We start from the raw sequence: 19,386 nt of genomic DNA, 5'->3' as shown, positions 1-19,386 counted from the left end.
TATCACTGTATATGACATAATCACCACCCAGCACCTGGAGTAGCATGTCAACTGAACAGCCAGACTAACATCTCCAGGATCTCTTTAAAGTATACGAGAGTGGCGATGTGGGCTTGTTGGTGTGTCATCATGGAATGGTAATTTGGAAGCGCATCAAAACATGGACACGAGAAGAAACGAAGACGAAGACAAGCGCTTGTCTTCGTTTTCGTTTCTTCTCGTGTCCATGTTTTTATGCGCTTCCAAATTACCATTCTTTAAAGTATGTTTTTATCTCTCTCTCTCTCTCCTTTCCAGAGGTCCACACGTGTTGTCCACAGCACGCCGCAAATGCGCAGAGTTTTCGCTACCCTGCCATTTGCGCTTATGTGTGTGCAGACCAGCACGAATCAGAGTTCTGTTGTGATGAGACGACATTGCCGATGTCCCGTCGCCCTTACCATCGTACAGGTTGGGAATCTCGTTGTCGTAGAATACAAGCTTGGGAAAGCTCTCGATTCCGTGCTTCTCTGCTGCCTCCGGGTCGTTTGTCTTGAGGAACACAATGTCATGGTCGTCTGCCTCGTCGTCGATGTTCTCCAACTCGGTCAGGATCTTCTCCGACTTCTTGTCGTTCTCTTTGTCTGCAGAAAAAAACGGTGGATTATGGACAACACATTCTAAAAGTCACTGTTGCAGTATCTGCATGAAACGGGCCTGCAGGCTTATATTTAATTTCATACTGAGCTTATGCCTCGTGGCAACCCAAGCGAATAATAAGTAAATAAAAGAAAGTCGACAGACGCAACCCGATGCTCTAGACATGCCAATAGACTGTGGCTACATTCTTTCGGTAGTACTTACTAGATGTTACCGCTGACATAAGATAATTTAAGGCATTGTAAAAGCGATAGAATATTATTTTCCGGGTAAAGATAACTATAAGCGGCTGACTTAAGTAACTGCGTAATGCGCTTTGTGCCTAATTAACAAAAATCCATGGATGCTTTTATTTAACAAAGATTGTTTAAATCTACAAAGATATTTAATTCTATAATTTTAAATGTAAATATAAAGTTCCTAAAAGGTGAAGCACATGAAGACAGACAGTGCTAAACGCACGTGTACTTACAGAAGATACTACGAAAAGCGCCAGTCCCAAGATGTGTTTCCCGATATGTGTCACGCAAACGCGTTCGTTCCACGTGCTGTTGCTCCAGGGCTCAAGATAAAGCCGCTTTGTCAGAAACAATGCCTGGAACGCTAAATTATTTTGCTACACATTGGCAGGATTCCTCGTCAATGCGCATGCTTTGAGTACTGGACAGTGTCAATTTCTCAAGCGCCACAAAAGATATTAAATCAAAATAAATGGGTCAATTAGTTAGATTAGTGAATTACTGTGTATAACTAATTATTTGTTTACATTATTTTCATTGATTGATGCAGTCATTCATACTTGGACCATATTCTAGTCTTAACAGGGCGCGCAAGGCGGAAAATACAAGCAAGCAAGAATACGAATTTTACTGAAAGCAGTGGTAACGTCTGTAAGCAATAGCTAAAAATTTCAATTGAGCTGAGGATCTCGGCAAAAAATGGCAAAGGTAAGTTCAGCTATACAGTTCCAACGCACATGCTTTTGTGCCACACAGCATATGTACGGTCCCGACGTGCATATGAAGGGTCTGTCCGAGCAAGCTGAAGCGTTCTTTTGGGACAACAACGGTTAGATGTATAGTTAGCTGTAAGGCTAAGTGCTGGGCGAGTTGGCACATGGTGAGCAAAGAATTAAACCAGCAAACTAGACACGTACACAAAGACAAGAAGTGCATAGCACGATGCTGGATGATGCTGGACGATTCAGCGTCCATATTATATACTGCCCACGACGATGTTTGACAAGTGTCAAGTTCACAAAATACCGTGCTATCAAAACATATTTCAGATTATTGCAATGAAATCGCTGCTTCGCAGGTGGTGGCACGCATTTTCACACTGGTATATAGAGTACAATAATGCATGCAATTTGTGGGACACGCTTCCAAGGGCCTGGACAGACACGCAGAACAGAAAGCTACGTCAAATGTTTTGTCCCCTGGCCTACCTTTATGGCTGGCACATCTATGTTCTTCAAGATGGTCTGAACGCAATTTCTGCTGTGCACAGACGACACGCACTTGTGTGTGTGCAATCGCTTCGTCCACCTCCAGTACTGCACTTGAGCTTCTTTAACGCTTCTTACCAACATGGCCGATTCTCTATGCTCGCCAATGTCCCTATTCTGAGCAGAACTTGCAGCTGGGCTAGTTGGCGCATGAGTTCTTACAATAGGTTTACCGCGAAACAAACGGTCATACATACAAAGACACTCGTCTCGTGCACCACACGACCACTGCGTATTTGTATTTGTGGTCGTTTGCTTTGCGCTAAACCTACGACGTAAGCAGTCCATATTATGTCCTGCTTGCTCCCTATATAGATATCCGTTTGCAATATCACCAACTTCAATCACAGGACAGGGTGGCCTCGCGGTTAGTACTCGTGCCTTAATGCGAACGAGATTTTATCAGGGCCGGCAGATGGGGGCAACATGGAGGATGAATTGCACAGCGGTGTCCTTACAGAAGAGCACGGCGACATGGGGGTGCTTCTCGATGAGCGAGTCCAGGATCTTGTCGCTCACTTCCTCGATGGCGTCCGACTTCATCTGGTGCAGCAGCCACTCGATCACCACCTCCTCCTTCGTCAGGTCGCCTGTTGGTCGCGCAGGAAAGAGCGCTCACGTCACTCTGATACGCCCATCGCGTTTGCTTAGCGAACGCGCGGAGGTTAACGCTTTGTGTGCAGCACATATATACACAACCATATGGTTGTGGATATATGTACTGCGCCATGACTACATTTATCTCCGCTGACGCGGCCCCCTCCCGAAAAATAATAAAGACAAAAAGGAACGAAGAAAATAAAGAAACCTGCCCACATCCCTGTCTCTTACGATCAACAACACTTAACAGATCTTAAATGTTCCATGGTACTTGTGAGATAAGCACGCTATGGCGCCAAGCTTCGCGGATGAATTATACACCTCTTTCTCCAGGATTCCGCTATCATACGGGATAAACAGTCAGCAGTTTCATTCTCCGCATAGGATGCTAGTGATTTTGAAGAAATGGAATGGGGCTTTTCCCTTTTTCCCCCCATGAATTCTGCCCGTCGGTTCTCGTTTGGCGTTTCCGCAACGCTTTCTCCTCTTGGTCTCTAGCGTGCAGTGTGCTCCCCATAAAATGTCACGGATAAATGGCGTACCTTGATTTCGTGTTTATTTATTATTACACTTTGTTTTATGAATATTTGACTCAATCGGGCATCTTTACGCAAGTGCACATGTTTAGGTACAGCGAGAGGAGTAGCTGCACATCAGCAGCACCATGCAATCGACTCGGTTCATGCAATAAACTTCAACGTTGGCCTTGTCAGAGCACGGTAGTTCACTTGCGTAAATACGAAAAACGCAGTGGAATGTAGATGCCTGCACAAAGTCAACCACCATGAAAGAACACCAGAGGTAGACTATCAAATGCCCTCTTCGTTTAGTACTAATTCGCGCCTAGGGTGCCGCATATGCACGCTCTTATTTCATATTAAAATAACTTAATGTACATATAGGGTCCTTGCTCTCGAGCCATCTTTAAACACCACAGTTCTACGCGAAGCCCATGTTATGGGTTGTTTCCTAGCTTGTGCAGTGAACAAGGGAAACGATCTCGACACCACGCCATCGCAGGTACGATGTGGTGTTAATGTGAGTGGGCTGTCCTTTCTTATTTTTCCTGCATGTTTTTTGTTTGTTTTTTTAGGCGTGGGGGGAGGGCGCGCTGCTGTGTTCACACCTGAATTTCGCTGCACCATGGAACAGTAATATATATCTCTCACGCGATTAAGAATGCTCGCCTTCGTAGATGTTCGGTATCTCCTTCTCGAAGTAGACAAGCAGGGGCAGCTCGTCGTCGATGCCGTAGTTGCGGGCCACCTCGTCGTCGTCGATCTTGATGAAGGGCAGGTCGTGCGCGTCAGCGTCGTCATCGATGTTTTCTAGCTCCTTGAGCACTTCCCTGCTCCTCGGGTCGTCCTTGTCGTCTGAAAATGCACAGTGTCTGTTGCGAAACACCGCCTTCCACTCCAAACGCCTTCTGGACGCACGCACCATGATCCATGAGGGACAGGTTTCATTTTTCCGTATTATTCATGCACCTAAAGTAACACGCCTCGGAGATTACTAAGTTTGACACCAATCAGTGCCTGGGTTAAACAAACACAGGGTCCACTGGGAGTCTTTCGCAAGAGGCGCAACTGTCGCAGCGCCGATGACACAGTGCGCAGTCCTGCCTTACGAGCACTGTTAGCGGAGTTTGCGTACTGTAGGACGTACGCTTGTATGCTGCTGCTAAAAACGGAGAATTAAGCACGTCATTACTTACAGAACAGCACCGCCAGGAAATTGGACTTCTTGATGAGCGTTTCCAGCACTTCCGGAGTGACATCTTCGATCTCGTCGGACTCCTTTTGCTTCACAAGCCATTCCAGAACCTCCTCCTCCTTCATCAAATCACCTGCACAAGGCATGTACTTGCAATGACGAACTGGAAGGATTACGTACCTATAGTCAGGCACAGATAGTAGAGAGCATCATAGCTTTCCGTACGGTCCGTGATGGTATACAAAAAAAAATTGGAGTACGCTTAAGCTTCGCCTTTAAGAGTGGAACGCGATAGCGTTATTGGACGCCGTTGACGCCGACACCGACACCGTATTTTCCATGACATGGGGCCCGATCAAAATTTATAAAGGCTCACTTTTCAAAATTCCTCTCAATGTTGCTGACGAAGTCAGTGAACGTGCTGGGTGGACCACGGCATTATACAAGCGAAAATCCACCAGCAAGAACCCGATCGAGCAGGGCGGCCGAGCCTCCGACACGCCACGTGGCGGGAACAAAAGCCCGGCTCCGGCGAGTGTTAAGAAACGGCTCACCACTGCTTCCAGACTGCCTCCACTACCGAAAGAGCACGTTCGAGTCATAATCTGTCCCCCGTGGAAGACTGGACATCAGGAAGATGGGCAACCTCAGAGTTGCCCAGCCCTCACTACCGCCGCTAGGCTTATACGGAGGCGGATACGGCGGAGGATATCATATGTCCGAACATGGTGCAAAACATATTGGTAGCAAGCACACCATCAAAGCGCAACGCCATGGCCTACGCCGATGTGAAAGCGATACTTATGGGACAAGCAAGTTACGAAGTCAGTGCCTATTTGGCTGCTCCAGAAAACTCGTGCAAGGGAGTTATTCGCGACATTGATCCAACCATCGAGCGGGAGGAGCTCAAACGCCTCATCATTCAACCCAAGAATCCAAGCGCCCTCGAGGTGAGAAGAATCAAGAAAACAAGCACGGTAGTAATCCTGTTTGATGGACTCAAAGTCCCGGACTATGTAAAATGCTGTCCGAGTTTGGTCAAATGCTCACTGTTTCGCAGACAAATTGACGTTTGCTATGCATGTGGAAGGCTCGGTCACAGAGCCGACGTTTGCCCAACCCCTGAAAATGCAATCTGCCACGGCTGTGGTGGGAGCAACCCGGACGATAAACACGAATGTACACCGAAGTGCACGCCGAATTACGAGCGTCAAAAACGCGGGCTCCTGACTGTGCAGCGTATAATGCATTCGACATCGACTCGCCGAATTACGGGCGTCAAAAGCGTCGTGGCCGCTCGGACTGCCATCTCGATTCCAGACGCGACACGCCGATTACGGACCCCGAGGTGTGCGTGTACGGCCACGTGGTAGTGCCGGGCTCGACCTTGGCCCTTGACATTGGGAGAGAGGATAATCTGCGGTTCTTCGTCCATGGTGAAAGGGCGCGGCCAATATTGTTGTGAGCTAAGAGAGCTGAATTCGGAGAACGCTACATAGCGGCAGTTTCCCTACCTAGGGAACTAGGGAAAGGAGAGGCTATTTAAGCGCATGTTTTCGGCCCTGCTGATTAGTCTAGAAGCTGAACCTATGCGCTACTGAGAAGCCATTGGGGGGCTAGTGCCGTCCAGTATCGCCTGGGCCGCCTGGCCACGTCGGAACTCCGAGGAACTTGTTGACGTACGAGACGTCAAACCAGCGTCTGCAACGAAGCTCACGGTAGTTCACCTCAAGTTAGCTCAACCTGCTTGAGAGAAGACGTCAAATCTAGACTCCCGGGAAACCCAGCCCAGCAATTCGCATCCACCTCGACAAGATCGGCCGCCAGCATTCTTCGGGAAAGCTTTGTGCACCGACTTCCACGGTTTATGGACTTGCTGCTGCTGCCCGGCCATGCGTATGACACCATTCGTTTTCTTTTGAACTTTGATTTCTTTTGGACGTTGTTTTAGCGAAATGTTGTTAAGTGTATTGTGTATTTGATCCTCGCACTGATTCATTTGTATATCTACTGTTAATTGCTCGCATTTATTGTCTTCATCATTGTGTTATATTAAGTTCAGGTGTGTTAGTCTGTCTTGTGTTTTCTTTATTATTGGATTTTATTAATCTGTGTGTATTTATCATCCGATAAATATCTTGTTTTTTGTTTACTCCCGACTCTGACTCTTTTCACTGTGCTCGCTTGCGTACGGAACCCTCTGCGGGGGCCCTCATCCCATGGCTGACAGAACCTACCAGCAAAGGTATCAAATTCCGTTCGTCGTTAGACAACGGAGAAGACAACGGCGCAGCCGTGACCAATCCAACCTATCAACTAGGTCACCAACCCCTCTCAAGCCGGCCCTAAGCAGCTCGCACAGATCCAGGAGCCGATCCCGAGACCACGGCAGCGACGATGGCGGCTGCAAGGACCGTGCCTCTTCCAGGGGCCGCAGGGCTTCGAGAACCCGCTCCCGCTCAAGGGGCCGCTCCCGTTCTAGGGGACCAAGAGTCCAGATCCAGGAACCTGCTAATCGTGGTACCAAATGGGCTGATCGGGTCAAAGAATCACCGAAAAAGGTAACGGGGGTCAAGCCAGAGCATAATAGGATAGCACAGTTGGAAAAAGAAAACGCTTCGTTGAAATGCCCAATGGAGCAGCTTAGAGCAGAAATTGCAGAACTGAAAAAGGCTTACAAGCGAGAGATGGTTCAACCCACTCAGGCCCCTGCGGCACAAACTCCCATGGAGATCCCAGTAGCTGCAGAAACGCCCATGGAGATCCCAGTAGCGGAACCGACTGCCAATGGTCTACCCAAGAAGAGGGCGTTGGTGGTTCATGCCTTAGACAACAGCGCCAGTGTCCGTAAATTGGAAAAGACGATAGATAAAATTGACGAATCCCTCGAAAAAGTTCAAATTGTAATCGACAAACTCGCGGAGGCGGTCAGAGCACTAGGGGTCAGATGCGATAATCTGGAGCGCCAGGTTTCGGCAACAGCTCCAATTACGTCGACGGACAAACTGAATACTAGCGACACTGAAAGGTCGGCAGCGGCTGCTCTGCGCAGCACTTTATAAGACAAGCCAACTACTATGTACCACCATGGCGGCACATCACAGGGTAATTAATGTCTGGCAGTGGAACTATAGGGGACTCCATCGTAAAAAGAACGTCCTCCAGCAGTTCATTCGCTCCCACCCGGAAAAGCCGCATGTCATCTTATTACAAGAAACGCTCACGGATACGGTCACCCTACCGGGCTATAAATCACATACCCGGTATGGAGATGGGAAAAGGGGCATCAGCACGTTAGTCACCAACAAATGTACGTTCATAGTCCGCGATCTCAATCTTGAATCCAATAAGGTTGAACACTCGCTCGTGGAAATCATCCCCAGCGGACAGTTCAAGGCAAGTGTATTTATACTCAACATATACAGTACACCCAAAGACCTCAGGCAAAGATTCGCGGCAATCATCAACAGAGCCGTTAGCAAGGCCAAGACATTCCCACTCCTGGTGGCCGGAGACTTCAACGCTCCGCATCAAGCATGGGGGTACCCACAAGCTAACCGCAAGGGCAGTGACCTATGGCAAGCCACAGTCAATAATAATCTCACACTTATAACAGATCCGGCTTTTCCTACCAGGATCGGCAACTCCTGCTCTAGGGATACCACGCCTGACCTCCTTTTCATACGGAATGTAGAGTCCGCCTCTTGGTCCAACCTGCACGTGGACCTGGGCAGCGATCACAATATCCTGGCCACCTGCGTCAACGTGAGAAGCGGGAACCTCAAAGAGTTCACTATTACCGATTGGGACTCCTTTCGCAAGATTAGGGAGGAGCGAGCACAAACACAGGACTCAGCACTTAGTCTAGAGCAGTGGGCTGAACAGTTAAAAGAAGATATCAGGGCGGTGACAAAGAAAGTCCAGATTGAACTGGAGGTGGACAGGATGGATAGCCGCCTCGCTCATTTTCTAGAAGCTAAAAAGTCACTGTTAAACATATGGAAAGGGCAGAAACTCAACCGAAGGCTCCGAAAAAAGATCGCTGAGCTCAACAAAACTATAGAAGATCACTGCCAAACCCTGAGCAGACAACAGTGGGATGAGGTCTGCAATTCAGCAGATGGTCAGATGAGAGTTGGAGCTAAATGGAACCTACTCAAGCATTTACTCGATGACACCAATACCAAGTCGAATCAAAGACAAGTGATAGCGAAGGTTCTCCACGAGGCATTACAATCAGAGGCGGTAGAGACCGTACTCGAAAGACTCGCTCGCAAGTACCTGCCGCTGGGCAGCTCGAGTGACGAAGACTATCCGCCCTACAAAGGCTCATCTTGCCCCGAGCTAGATGTTCCCTTCAAGTCATGCGAAGTAAGGGAAGCCCTCCAGAAACTAAATGGCAGGTCAGCCCCTGGTCCTGATGACATCCCCAACCGGGCCCTCAGAAACCTGGACGACGGTTCCATAGAATGGTTGACAGAGGATATAAATGCAACATGGGAACGAGGGGTTGTCCCGCAGTCCTGGAAAATGGCCTCGGTCATCCTCATCCCAAAGCCTGGAAGACCCTCGAGTCTCACAAACCTCAGACCCATTTCACTCACGGCCTGCGTGGCAAAGGTGGCGGAACATGTAATACACAACCGCATCTCGAAGCACATCGAGAAACAAGGATTGTTCCCCTACAACATGATCGGCTTTCGTCCGGCCTTGTCAACGCAGGACGTGATGAAGCTCATCAAGTGTCAAATCATTGACAACACCACAAGAGATATAAGAGGCATCTTAGGCCTAGACCTGGAGAAGGCGTTCGACAATGTATCCCATGCGCACATTCTGAACTCTATCTCAGAGCTCAATTTGGGAGAAGCCTTCCACAGATACATAAGTTCATTTCTCAGGGATCGCAAGGCCACGCTCAAAATTGGTGACCTCCAGTCTGACAATTTCAGTTTGGGCCCCAGAGGCACGCCATAAGGAGCGGTAGTCTCACCACTACTTTTTAACATTGCCATGAAGAAACTATCGGGAAGGCTCTCCAACATAGAAGGGATTAATCACACGCTCTACGCCGATGACATAACAATCTGGTGCACCGGAGGAAACGAAGGAGATGTTGAATTAGGCTTGCAGGAGGCTGTAGATCAGAGATATATACCTGGAAAGTACGGGGCTTAGATGCTCCCCGAGCAAGTCTGAGCTCCTCCTCTACAGGCCAGTCAGGAGAGGTCCCAAACCTAGAGGCTGGAAACCGTTGTCTGAAATAGACATAAAACTCTACACTAAAAGCGGCCGTACCATCCCCAGAGTAGACACCATTCGGGTCCTGGGCATGTTCATCGAATCCAACGGCAGTAACAATACGACGCTCAACAAGCTCACAGCCAAGACCGAGAACATGATCAGGCTCATCAACAGCGTCTCGAATAGGTGTGGAGGCCTTCAGGAAGACAACCTCCTCAGGTTATTCCACGCCTTCCTCATGAGTCACATAGTTTATGTGGCAGCCATGCACTAGGCATTCCGTTACGGGCGAGCACGGACCTCCTCATGCAACTAGGAGTGCACAACACATTAGACGAAATGATCGAGGCCTAGGAGTCGGCCCAACTGGCTCGTCTATCCTGCACCCCGGTTGGAAAGAAGATCCTGGCGGTTCTTGGGATCAACCCTATACTCATGGAAGAACGGAAATATGAAATCTCCGAAGATCAAAGGAATAATATACGAGTCACACCGTTTCCCCGTAATGTTCATCCTCAACACAACGTAGGCAGACGCCGGGCAAGAGCCCTCGCCCTCCTCAAGAGTATCAAAGACGATCCCCACTCGGCATGTTTTGTCGACGCTGCCCAATATGGACAGTCGTCTAACTTCGCCACTGCCATCGTTGATCACAACGGACAGATAGTGAATGCAGCTTCCCTGAAGTGCTCAACTCCATCCAGAGCGGAGCAGGTCGCAATTGCTATGGCACTCCTATAGATAACAGCAAAACACAAATCTTCACTGATTCGAGATTGGCGGTAAGGGCTTTCGCTTCGGGGTCCATTGCTGAGGATGCTCACAAGATTCTCAAGAACAAGATCATGTCTACGCACACCATCACGTGGTTTCCGGCGCACCTCGGCCCCCAACTTGACTCCTTGCCCAATCTGAATGACATCGCCCACTCCCAAGCGCGCGCACTAACCCACCGCGCGGGAGGAAGGGCGAGCTCAGAGGCCGGGGTTCTCGAGTTTCGGGACACTCTCGCTACTTTCAACAAAATCACTAAGCACTATCACCTCGGTGGGAGGATTTATCCTCCCCCGCATAGCAAACTGGCTAGACCTCTGTCGTCCACTTTACGCATGCTTCAGACTAAGTCCTATCCCTACCTAGCCCTTTTTCATTCGATCACTCCATAGGCTTTTAGCTCTACTTGCCCCGACTGTGCGGCTGTTAGCAATTTAGAACACATGCTCTGGCGACGCCCCTCGTTACAGGGACCCAATCGCATCACGGAAGAAGAATGGAGCTCTGCCATCCAGAGTTCAGAACTTTCACGACAAACTTGGGCTGTCCAGAGAGCCCACGATGCGGCGGTTAGGCTCGGCTCACCCGTCCCCACGTGGGAGCGGCCCGCAGCTCTGCCCTAGGGCAGGGCTTCTCTGGACCTAGTGAATAAAGTTATTTGTCTGTCTGTCTGTCTGTCTCAATGTTGCCTAGAACCAAAGTACAGCGAAACACCATCAGAATTGGAGGACGCTTAAGCTTCGCCTTTAAAAGCTGAACGTGATAGCATTCGAAGATCCCTGGCTGCTTATCAGGATTCTTTCTCGTATATATATATATATATATATTCAAATTACAATCCGATGCTATCACGTGTGTACGTTGTGGTTTAGTCGTACTTTATGATTTTTCTGACAGATTTTACTTTGAGAAATTCAATTTTTGTTCACTAATGCCTTGCGCCACGCGAAGAGCCCGCCCGGTCGGGGTGGTTCGGGATGATGTGGTTCGGCATGATTATTTCTGCCAGACGCCGATGCTTAACGCCGGCGCCGACACCGACGCCGGATTTTCTGCGACACGGGGCCCTTAACGCTTTCGCATTAAAAGGCAATGGGTGCCTCACCAGAGGTCCCTGATCCCGCCCAGTAGCAGCAGTACAGCGCGCACAACAGATTCACATTTGCTACAAACAGTTTTAATAATTAACCAAAGAATTGTAGTTAGTGTTTAAGTCTACAGCATTTGTGTATCGCTAGTTTAGGTAATCGTATTAAGTGCAATCAACATAAATGACTTGCAATATTCGCAAGAAAAAAAAAAGACAGCAGATACAACTCGATTTCCAGCGAAGCTGTTTCTTTTGAATAGTTGCAATAAATATTTCAGTTTCGTACAATTATATCGCGTACTTTAAAATGTTGCCCGTATATTACTGTTCCGTTTGAAACCATGTCTCCATGAAATGCTTTGGAGCACTTCTTGCTGGGAATTTGCGTGTCTTGCTCATGTAATCTTCTATGTTCTTTCACTTTGTGCGCTCCCCATGTTAAACAAATCAAGGGAGCCCGCTTCGAGCGCTTTCGTAGCCGTGTCATCGATGACAGATCCACATAGCGCGTAAGGTAGAGCTATAGTTTCATAAAAAGGACAGGTGTCGTCGACCAGACTATAATATGAAGCTGCTTTTGGGTGAATGACAGCTTTTCCTTTCAGCTTACAGCTCAATTCTTGAAGCTGCGGATTTCAAAGAAACAGCGGGAATATCGCCTAGAGGGTATATATGAACGAGAGAGAGAGAAAAGAGGTGAAAGGGAGAGGTTAGCCAGATCAAGTGTCCGGTTGGCTGTACAAACAAAGTATGGATATAACTAACGTACTAGCCCTAATTGGAGCTTTACTAAGTTATGCTTGAAACTATACGCCTTCGTGCAAAGCATATTCAATACTGTTTTCAAGGCTAGATACGCCTGTAGCATCCGTAGCTAGCACTTGGAGGTCACCCGGAAAGTTATGTTTCGTATTGCACCGTATAACGCATTGCAGGGCAGAGACGTCGTCTGTCACTGACACCGGCGTCGTTCGCGCTATCGAATGCGGGGCCCCGTCCACCGGTTCTCGAGAGCTGGCAACTCACCGGAATAGAAGTTCGGTATCGAGTCCTCGAAGTAGATGAGCTGCGGCACGGCGTCGATGCCGTACTCCTTAATGACGTCCTCGTCGTCGATCTTCACGAAGGCGATGTCGTGCGTGTCTAACTCGTCGTCGATATTCTCCAGCTCCTTGAGAACCTTTTCGCACTTGGCGTCCCCTTTCTTGTCTGCGGCACCGTAGAGCACAACATCCGAGCAGGAGAGGGGGGAAAGAGGAGAGGGGACAGAGACAAGACAAAGAGAGACACACTCTACCGTCTGCCGTAAGTGAACGACCGTTCGCTCTCTACAGCGTCAAAAAAAACTACAAGGTGTCATCTGAGCAAGACAGATATTCACAGGAAGGTGCAGGCCTGAAGTGATCATGAGTGGCTGAGCAAGCAATGTCGCTGAAGCCAACGTTTCGGCAAAGGGGACTTGTCTTAGTCAGGACAGCAGCTGCTTTCCTTAGCAGTTGCTGCACTGATGAAGACTAGTGCCCTTGTCGAGACGTCACCTGGACAGACAGAGCTGGCTCGAATAGCGAATGATCTTTACAGTCCAGGATATGCGCTCCGTAGTCCTATCATTCAAGCTGTATCGCATTGGTTATAAGACGAACAGGAAGAGCCCTCGCTGGGGCAGAGACATGTGCCTACGTCTTAAAAAGCGCTTTTTCTGTTGATTCTTTATCGGTTTGAAGACGTGCCCGAAGTTGATCCTCTCACGCGATGAATATTTTCACCCTCATCTGCCTCCGTTCTCCTGTAGCTTTACATGCTTGTATGCTGAGCTGTTTTCACCTAAACAGCACGTCTCCCCAAAACGCTAAGCACTTTGCCACTAGCGACGAGCGCAATGCAGCCGTTTGTGCACCGGAACGGGAGAACAATGCACAAGTGTTTTTTTTTTTTTTTCGTGATGCCCGGTGACGTCGCTTGAGCGAAAAATAATTGTATAGCTTGATAAAACTTCTCGGGTGCATGCACCCGGCGCGCAAGCTATCTCATGTGGAAAATTCATCGCATGCTGTCGGCACTGATACCGCATAAGATTTCGAATAAGTTGCAGGACATTTTGTCATCTAAGTTGTAGATGCGATACTGTCATTCGCCTTTAAAGTGCAGGTGCATGAATGATAAATGACATAAGTAAACTTAACTGCCAGAAAATTATGCATAAAAATATGGCGGTGACAGTCAGCCTAAAGAATGCCGTTGTTTGATTGAAAATGATGCAGAAAGATCAATTGAGCGCTGCAGCCTGTATTTTTTAACGTCTTGCGATTGCTACTTCGAAATATTTAATTTGTGAAAATTAAACAGGCCCGAGGCACACTTTGGTAAAAAAGAGAGCAAAAGTCAATTGCACACAACAGTAGCAAAGTCAAATGCCCTCAAAAGAAACACGCTAAGACTGCAAGAGAGAGGCAATACACCCGATACTTCTCTCTATGCCCTTTCTCGATGACAAAAAGACATTGTTGCGAGGCGGTGCAATACAGAAGATAAACCGATGTAGCTGCAACACGTTTGTGGTGCATAAAAAATATAAAGACGCATTAAAAGTGCTCAGTTCCAGGTATACAGCAAAAAGTTGTGCAGAAAAGAAAAAGACTGGGATCTAGTTCCCGAAGCTTTTCGTTCTTAAGGACTGTTTGCCAAATGCGGGTCGCCTTCGCTAACGTATGTTTTACCGGCATCTGTTATTTCGGGGTACTCTAGCGTGCGACGGGGTACTCTAGCGTGCAAAATGCTTTGAGTCCCGTCCCATGTCATAAAACAATAAAATATCACAGCAGTACTTTCAGCTCGACTGCCGTTTTACGACATACTTGGTTACAACGTGTCTTTACTGATTCCGCAGGAAGAACTTCAAGTGCGCACACTCCTAAACTCCATCTTGCATAAAGTGGCATGAATGTTATAAGCAGGGTTAAGGTGCCTCAGAATGGCCGGCCTACGTTTCGATAGGAGGACCTATCTTCGAAATTGTCTTTGCTTGAGGTATACAACATTCGAAAGCGTTGAAATACGACATGTATCATTCACCGCTCCTGGTTGCCGTCATGGGCACGACAAACGATAGAATAGAACGAAGATAGGTCCCGCTATCGAAACGTTGGCCCGCCTTTCTGAGACCCTGTTTATAACATTTATAACACAGTGTGCTGCTCAAACCTGTCAGCCCCCTTCCTGATTTTAAACTTGCATAAAGAAAGCCAGAACAAGATCATTACTTTCTGTGGCTACGCTCTGAAAGTTCTTCGAATAAACACCTGGGCGAGAGTTAACTAAGCTTGAAGCTTGTTATGAGAAACGTGCCTAATTTACGAGGATTTTCATTCGCAAGCGCTTTTTACAAATGGTCAGCCGTCTTTGGCAAAAACATCACGGTTAGTTTGGCATCTACTCTTACGAACAGTTTTAGTTTAAGAACTTTCTTGGGAATAAAAGCCCTGATATTTTTTAAAGAAGCACTCAAAACGTGTTAAAGATCATTAAAATATTTAACATTTATCAGACAGAGCGGCCCACGCACTGAATAGTGGCCGTAACCAATGTAGTCAGCAAAGTGTATAGGCCCTCCCGCTTCGACCGAATGGGACTTTTTATGTCATGAGTGCTGGGCCCTTACGGCTTACAAAGATGTGTTGTTCAAGCAAACAATTACATTAACCGAACGTCACGACATTGTGACTGAAAGACGATGAATTCCATTTATCCGAACGGCTCCTGTGATAGTTGTTGATTTATTTTTAGTTTTCTCATTAGAAGGGTCCTGTACGTATTGCTGTTCTCGACTTCACTTTATGCACCTTGATTTTATGCAATCTCTACCACGGAATTCAGGCTTTATTTTTTATTTACCGAATAAATCTATTGCGACTCGACCGCTTTTCCATCTCTCTATCGTGTCTGTGTTATGCTTCGCACTTTTTTACCATTTACTTATAACAATCAAGCGGCCTTTCCGGGCTTTAGTTCACTGCTGCTTCCGTAGCATACAACCAAAGCACCGTGCTGTGCTGTCTTCTTGACGGCAGAAGAGTGACTTATAAACAATCTTGGGTACATGTCCATATCTGCGCCAATATTTGCATTTTTTAACAAAGCTTAAGCGCAGCGCTCCTGTTTCACGGGGCCGCGTCGGAAAGCAATGCTTATCCTAATGCTTTCAGGCGAGAAGATCTTGGACATGCCAGTTGCAGAACCTTCCGTAGGTCTCAAATTTCTACATACGAGACATCAGTTCAACCACTCAAGGGGAACAAACTGTGGCATAACCTCTGATGCACAGAGAAACTAAGGAACGTTGACATCATATTAAAAAAAAAAGGAACTCCATTATGTTAATCACTCGTAGGGGTCGGATCCATCTGCTAGTTCTCAAAAAATGTGTCTCTCGGCAGGGCAGACCCTTGCAGACGAGCTCCACAACTGGCACGGCAAAAAACTCGGTCCAAACTCTTTGTTCTGTATAACTGGGCCATAAAAAAGCGTTACGCGAGGCAGTATTAGTGAGGCGGTTGTTGTGATGACTGAGTTAGAACCTACAAAAAAGTACCGCGAGATAGTCAGCCTTCTCGACGAGCTCGTCGAAAACGTCCTCGGACACGTCCTCGATCTCGTCCTTCATCTTCTGCTCCACCAGCCAGCTCAGCACTTTCTCCTCGTTGGTCAGGTCCCCTGGATGCGGGTAAAGTAATCGCGCACGATGCATTTACACTCCGCGCAAGCTCATATCGGTTCATGCTTGTCACGTATTGTCAAACGGCAATGCTAAAATTATAAGAGTCAAATATCTGCTCAGTCGTCCATCACCAAGATGACCGACATTTCCATGAGCTTGCCGGAAGGACCAAAGTTAAATGATAACTTCCTACTACAGCCGGAGGCGACCCAAGCAAACCTCAGTGTTTTCAGTTCAGTAAGTGGCATCGTGTGTCAGTTTACGCGTGTATGCGTAATATTACAAGGTCCGGCAGTTGTCAGCTGTCGCGTTGCGTGCGGAAAACGTACAAGTTTACAGTGAAATTTTCATTAACGGCAATGGCTTCTTGGTATCAGTGTTCTTTTGTTTATTTTTAATGAAACTCGATTTCACGATGTCTATGGCTCCGGCATTTTATGGTAAACGCACTGCCTTAAAGGGACACTGAAGAGAAAAGCGATTTCAGCGTTAGTAAATCACCCTTGCCGCAAAGGCCACTCTTGCGTCGAGAAGACGCTTGGCACAAACGAAGGACGGGTGACCACGCCGCCTTGAAATTCCCGCACCAGCTCTCCGTGACGTCACGGACATCAAAGTTAACTACGTCGTCTGCTCTGGCGTAGTTAACTTTTTATCAGTAAAAACGAATGGGACTGCGTCGTATTTTAATACAGTCAAAGACTTTATTAAAGAACTTTCAATAACTTTTACTGAACCACAAAGGCTGAAATGCGATAAAATGATTTTCAATATGGGACGTCACACCGACGTACCTGCACTGGGGTTTCAGCGTGAAATTCAAAAATTAAAATTTGACGGTAATTTCCCCTTTATTAATCCACCTATTGCCACCAATTAAACGGGAGTATAGTTCTTGAAGAATATTTTATACGTATATAAACTGATTCAGTGTCTCTCGCTAGTGTCCCTTAAGTAAGCAAGGAAGGCACAATTGGTTCTGGGACAGGTGGGCCCGCACTAAATGCACCAAAATCTATCCATGCACTCCTCTGTTGAGCGTGTGTGCTCACCCTTGAACACGGTGGGCACCTCGTTCTCGAAGTATATCAGGATGGGCAGCGTGTCCCAGCCGTACTTCTTGGCAAACTCCACGTCGTCCGTCTTGACGAACGGGATGCCGTGCTGGTCGGCGTCGTCGTCGATCGCCTCCAGCTCCTCCAGGATCTTTTTACTCTTTATGTCGTTCGAGTCGTCTGCAGGAACAAGCAAAATGTGCCAGTTTATTTAGTACTCTAGTTTTTTTGTTTTGTTTTTTTCTAAAGGTGCATCTGTGACTGATTATCTGTGAGATGATTTATGACGGTACCACCACGTAGTATACAGCGCGATGTCTGCGGCCGAACACGTGTCCAGTTCGAGAGTATCTGTGAGTGAGTCAACTTTAATAAATATGCGGCAAATTGATGGCCTGGGTCTAGGCCGCGCCGGGGGCAGTAGAGAGACCCTGTCTCTCGGTAGCTTCCCGAGCTTGCTGGATGGCCCAAAGTTGGTCCTGAAGATCAGAGCTAGTCAGTGCGGTTCTCTAGCGCGCCCTTAGTTCATCCGGGGGGACTGCAATTCTCCTCTGAACTATTTCACAATCCCAGGGTATGTGTTCTAGGGTGGCTACTCTATCATTACATAACTTACATTTGGCCTCAGGGTATAAATCTGGAAACATGCGGTTAAGATGTACCGGGTTCGTGTAAGTTCTAGTTTGAAGTCTCCTCCAGTCAACCGCCTGAGACCTGTTTAATTTTGGGTTAGGAGGTGGATATATACACCTCGACTTTCTGTAGAATTGGGTAATGTCACTGAATGAGAAAAGTCTAGCCCTATCCATCCATTCCATCTCCTCCTCGGCCAGAGCCCCCCCCCCCCCCCCCCCCCCCTAGTCGGGCGCGGTTTGTGAGTCCTCGCGCAACGCGATGGGCAGACTCGTTAAGGTTTGGGTTGGCGGTGAATTCGCAGTCTGGGCTGGAAACCAGATGATTTCCTTGTCGTAATATTCCTCAGATGATATAAGTTTGGTTTCACTGTTTAGAATTTTTGCAGCTTCAACTGATTCACAAGTCATGTCGGCCTGGAGAAAAGAAGAAATGCAAGTAGGGGGGGGTTAACCATGTTGGTCCTGGATTGTTACGCTATACTGAGGAATGGGAAGAGGAAAAAAGTGAAGGAAAAGCGTCAGAAACAAATGTAGGCACACGCGGGAATAGGGCGTCTGCAGTAGCTTAAAGATGGAAAGACGCGCCGCATGCAGTGGAAACGGAAATAAGGAGGAAAACAGTGAGGGTGAGTGACCACTGCGCGCAAGACGATGCACATCACAACTGCAGGCGGTCGCTCAATCCAGTTGACCTAAGCATGCGTTGGCCAAATGGCTTGAGCGTGCACCACGCTAAATGGTGTGAATGATGCAAAGGCGCTGCGGCAGCCAACACGAAAGAGAACTAACGAACAAGAAATGCAAACTTGCTACATGAAACATTTGCTCACAAGAAAAACTTATTGATGCCTCCATAACAATATTCTATGACGTTGCTCGTACTAACCGCTGCAAACATTTCGGTCAACATGCGAAGATGCCCTTCCGTCCGATGCCGCGGCTGCAAATGCGCGCAGTTTAACTGTATAAAGAACGCCACAAGCCAGAGATGCGTATACGCTAAGATGGCGCAAACGGCAACTCACAGACGAAGACGGCCAGGATCTCGGTCTTCTCGATAAGCGCATCCATGTCATCCGCGGAAACCTCCTCGATGATGTCCGCGTCGTCGCCAGTGTCCATGAACTGCTGGAGCCACTTGAGCACGTCCTCCTCGTTCTTTAAATCACCTGCGACGTAGACGGTGGCCGGTTACACAGCGCAGATTGTCTACGTTTAGGCAATATTGTCACGTTATGCATTTGCTGGCTTTGACCTCCTCAAGATTATAGCAGCATTAAAAAGTAATGATGAGAAAATTTATGGTGGTGCATGATCTCAATACAAGACTCCAGCCAGCCACACGTAAGTTCATGCGTCGTCGCCTGCTTCTTCGATGTATTCCACGCTTTCCTTTCTTGCATTTATGATTGGTA

The 19,386-nt window shown here is 47.7% G+C and overlaps 1 protein-coding gene across 3 annotated transcripts in view; it reads right to left on the bottom strand.

Annotated features, from left to right (window-relative positions):
• LOC119460576 (uncharacterized) overlaps positions 1-19,386 on the bottom strand; it is a 100,540-nt gene that overhangs the window by 33,050 nt on the left and 48,104 nt on the right. For all 3 annotated transcript variants that reach the window (XM_037721534.2, XM_037721536.2, XM_037721535.2), the window contains exons 5-12: positions 18,997-19,140; positions 17,334-17,516; positions 16,146-16,277; positions 12,594-12,776; positions 4,461-4,592; positions 3,934-4,119; positions 2,605-2,736; positions 441-623 (exon numbers count right to left, since the gene is read on the bottom strand). In XM_037721534.2, coding sequence (XP_037577462.1) covers positions 441-623; positions 2,605-2,736; positions 3,934-4,119; positions 4,461-4,592; positions 12,594-12,776; positions 16,146-16,277; positions 17,334-17,516; positions 18,997-19,140 — 1,275 coding nt within the window. The remainder of the gene's footprint in view (positions 1-440; positions 624-2,604; positions 2,737-3,933; positions 4,120-4,460; positions 4,593-12,593; positions 12,777-16,145; positions 16,278-17,333; positions 17,517-18,996; positions 19,141-19,386) is intronic.

The sequence above is a fragment of the Dermacentor silvarum genome, chromosome 8 (assembly GCF_013339745.2).
Source record: "Dermacentor silvarum isolate Dsil-2018 chromosome 8, BIME_Dsil_1.4, whole genome shotgun sequence".
In the NCBI taxonomy this organism is placed as follows: domain Eukaryota; kingdom Metazoa; phylum Arthropoda; class Arachnida; order Ixodida; family Ixodidae; genus Dermacentor; species Dermacentor silvarum.
Note: the sequence above shows the minus strand (reverse complement) of the source record. Positions and strands in the feature narration are given on the sequence as shown.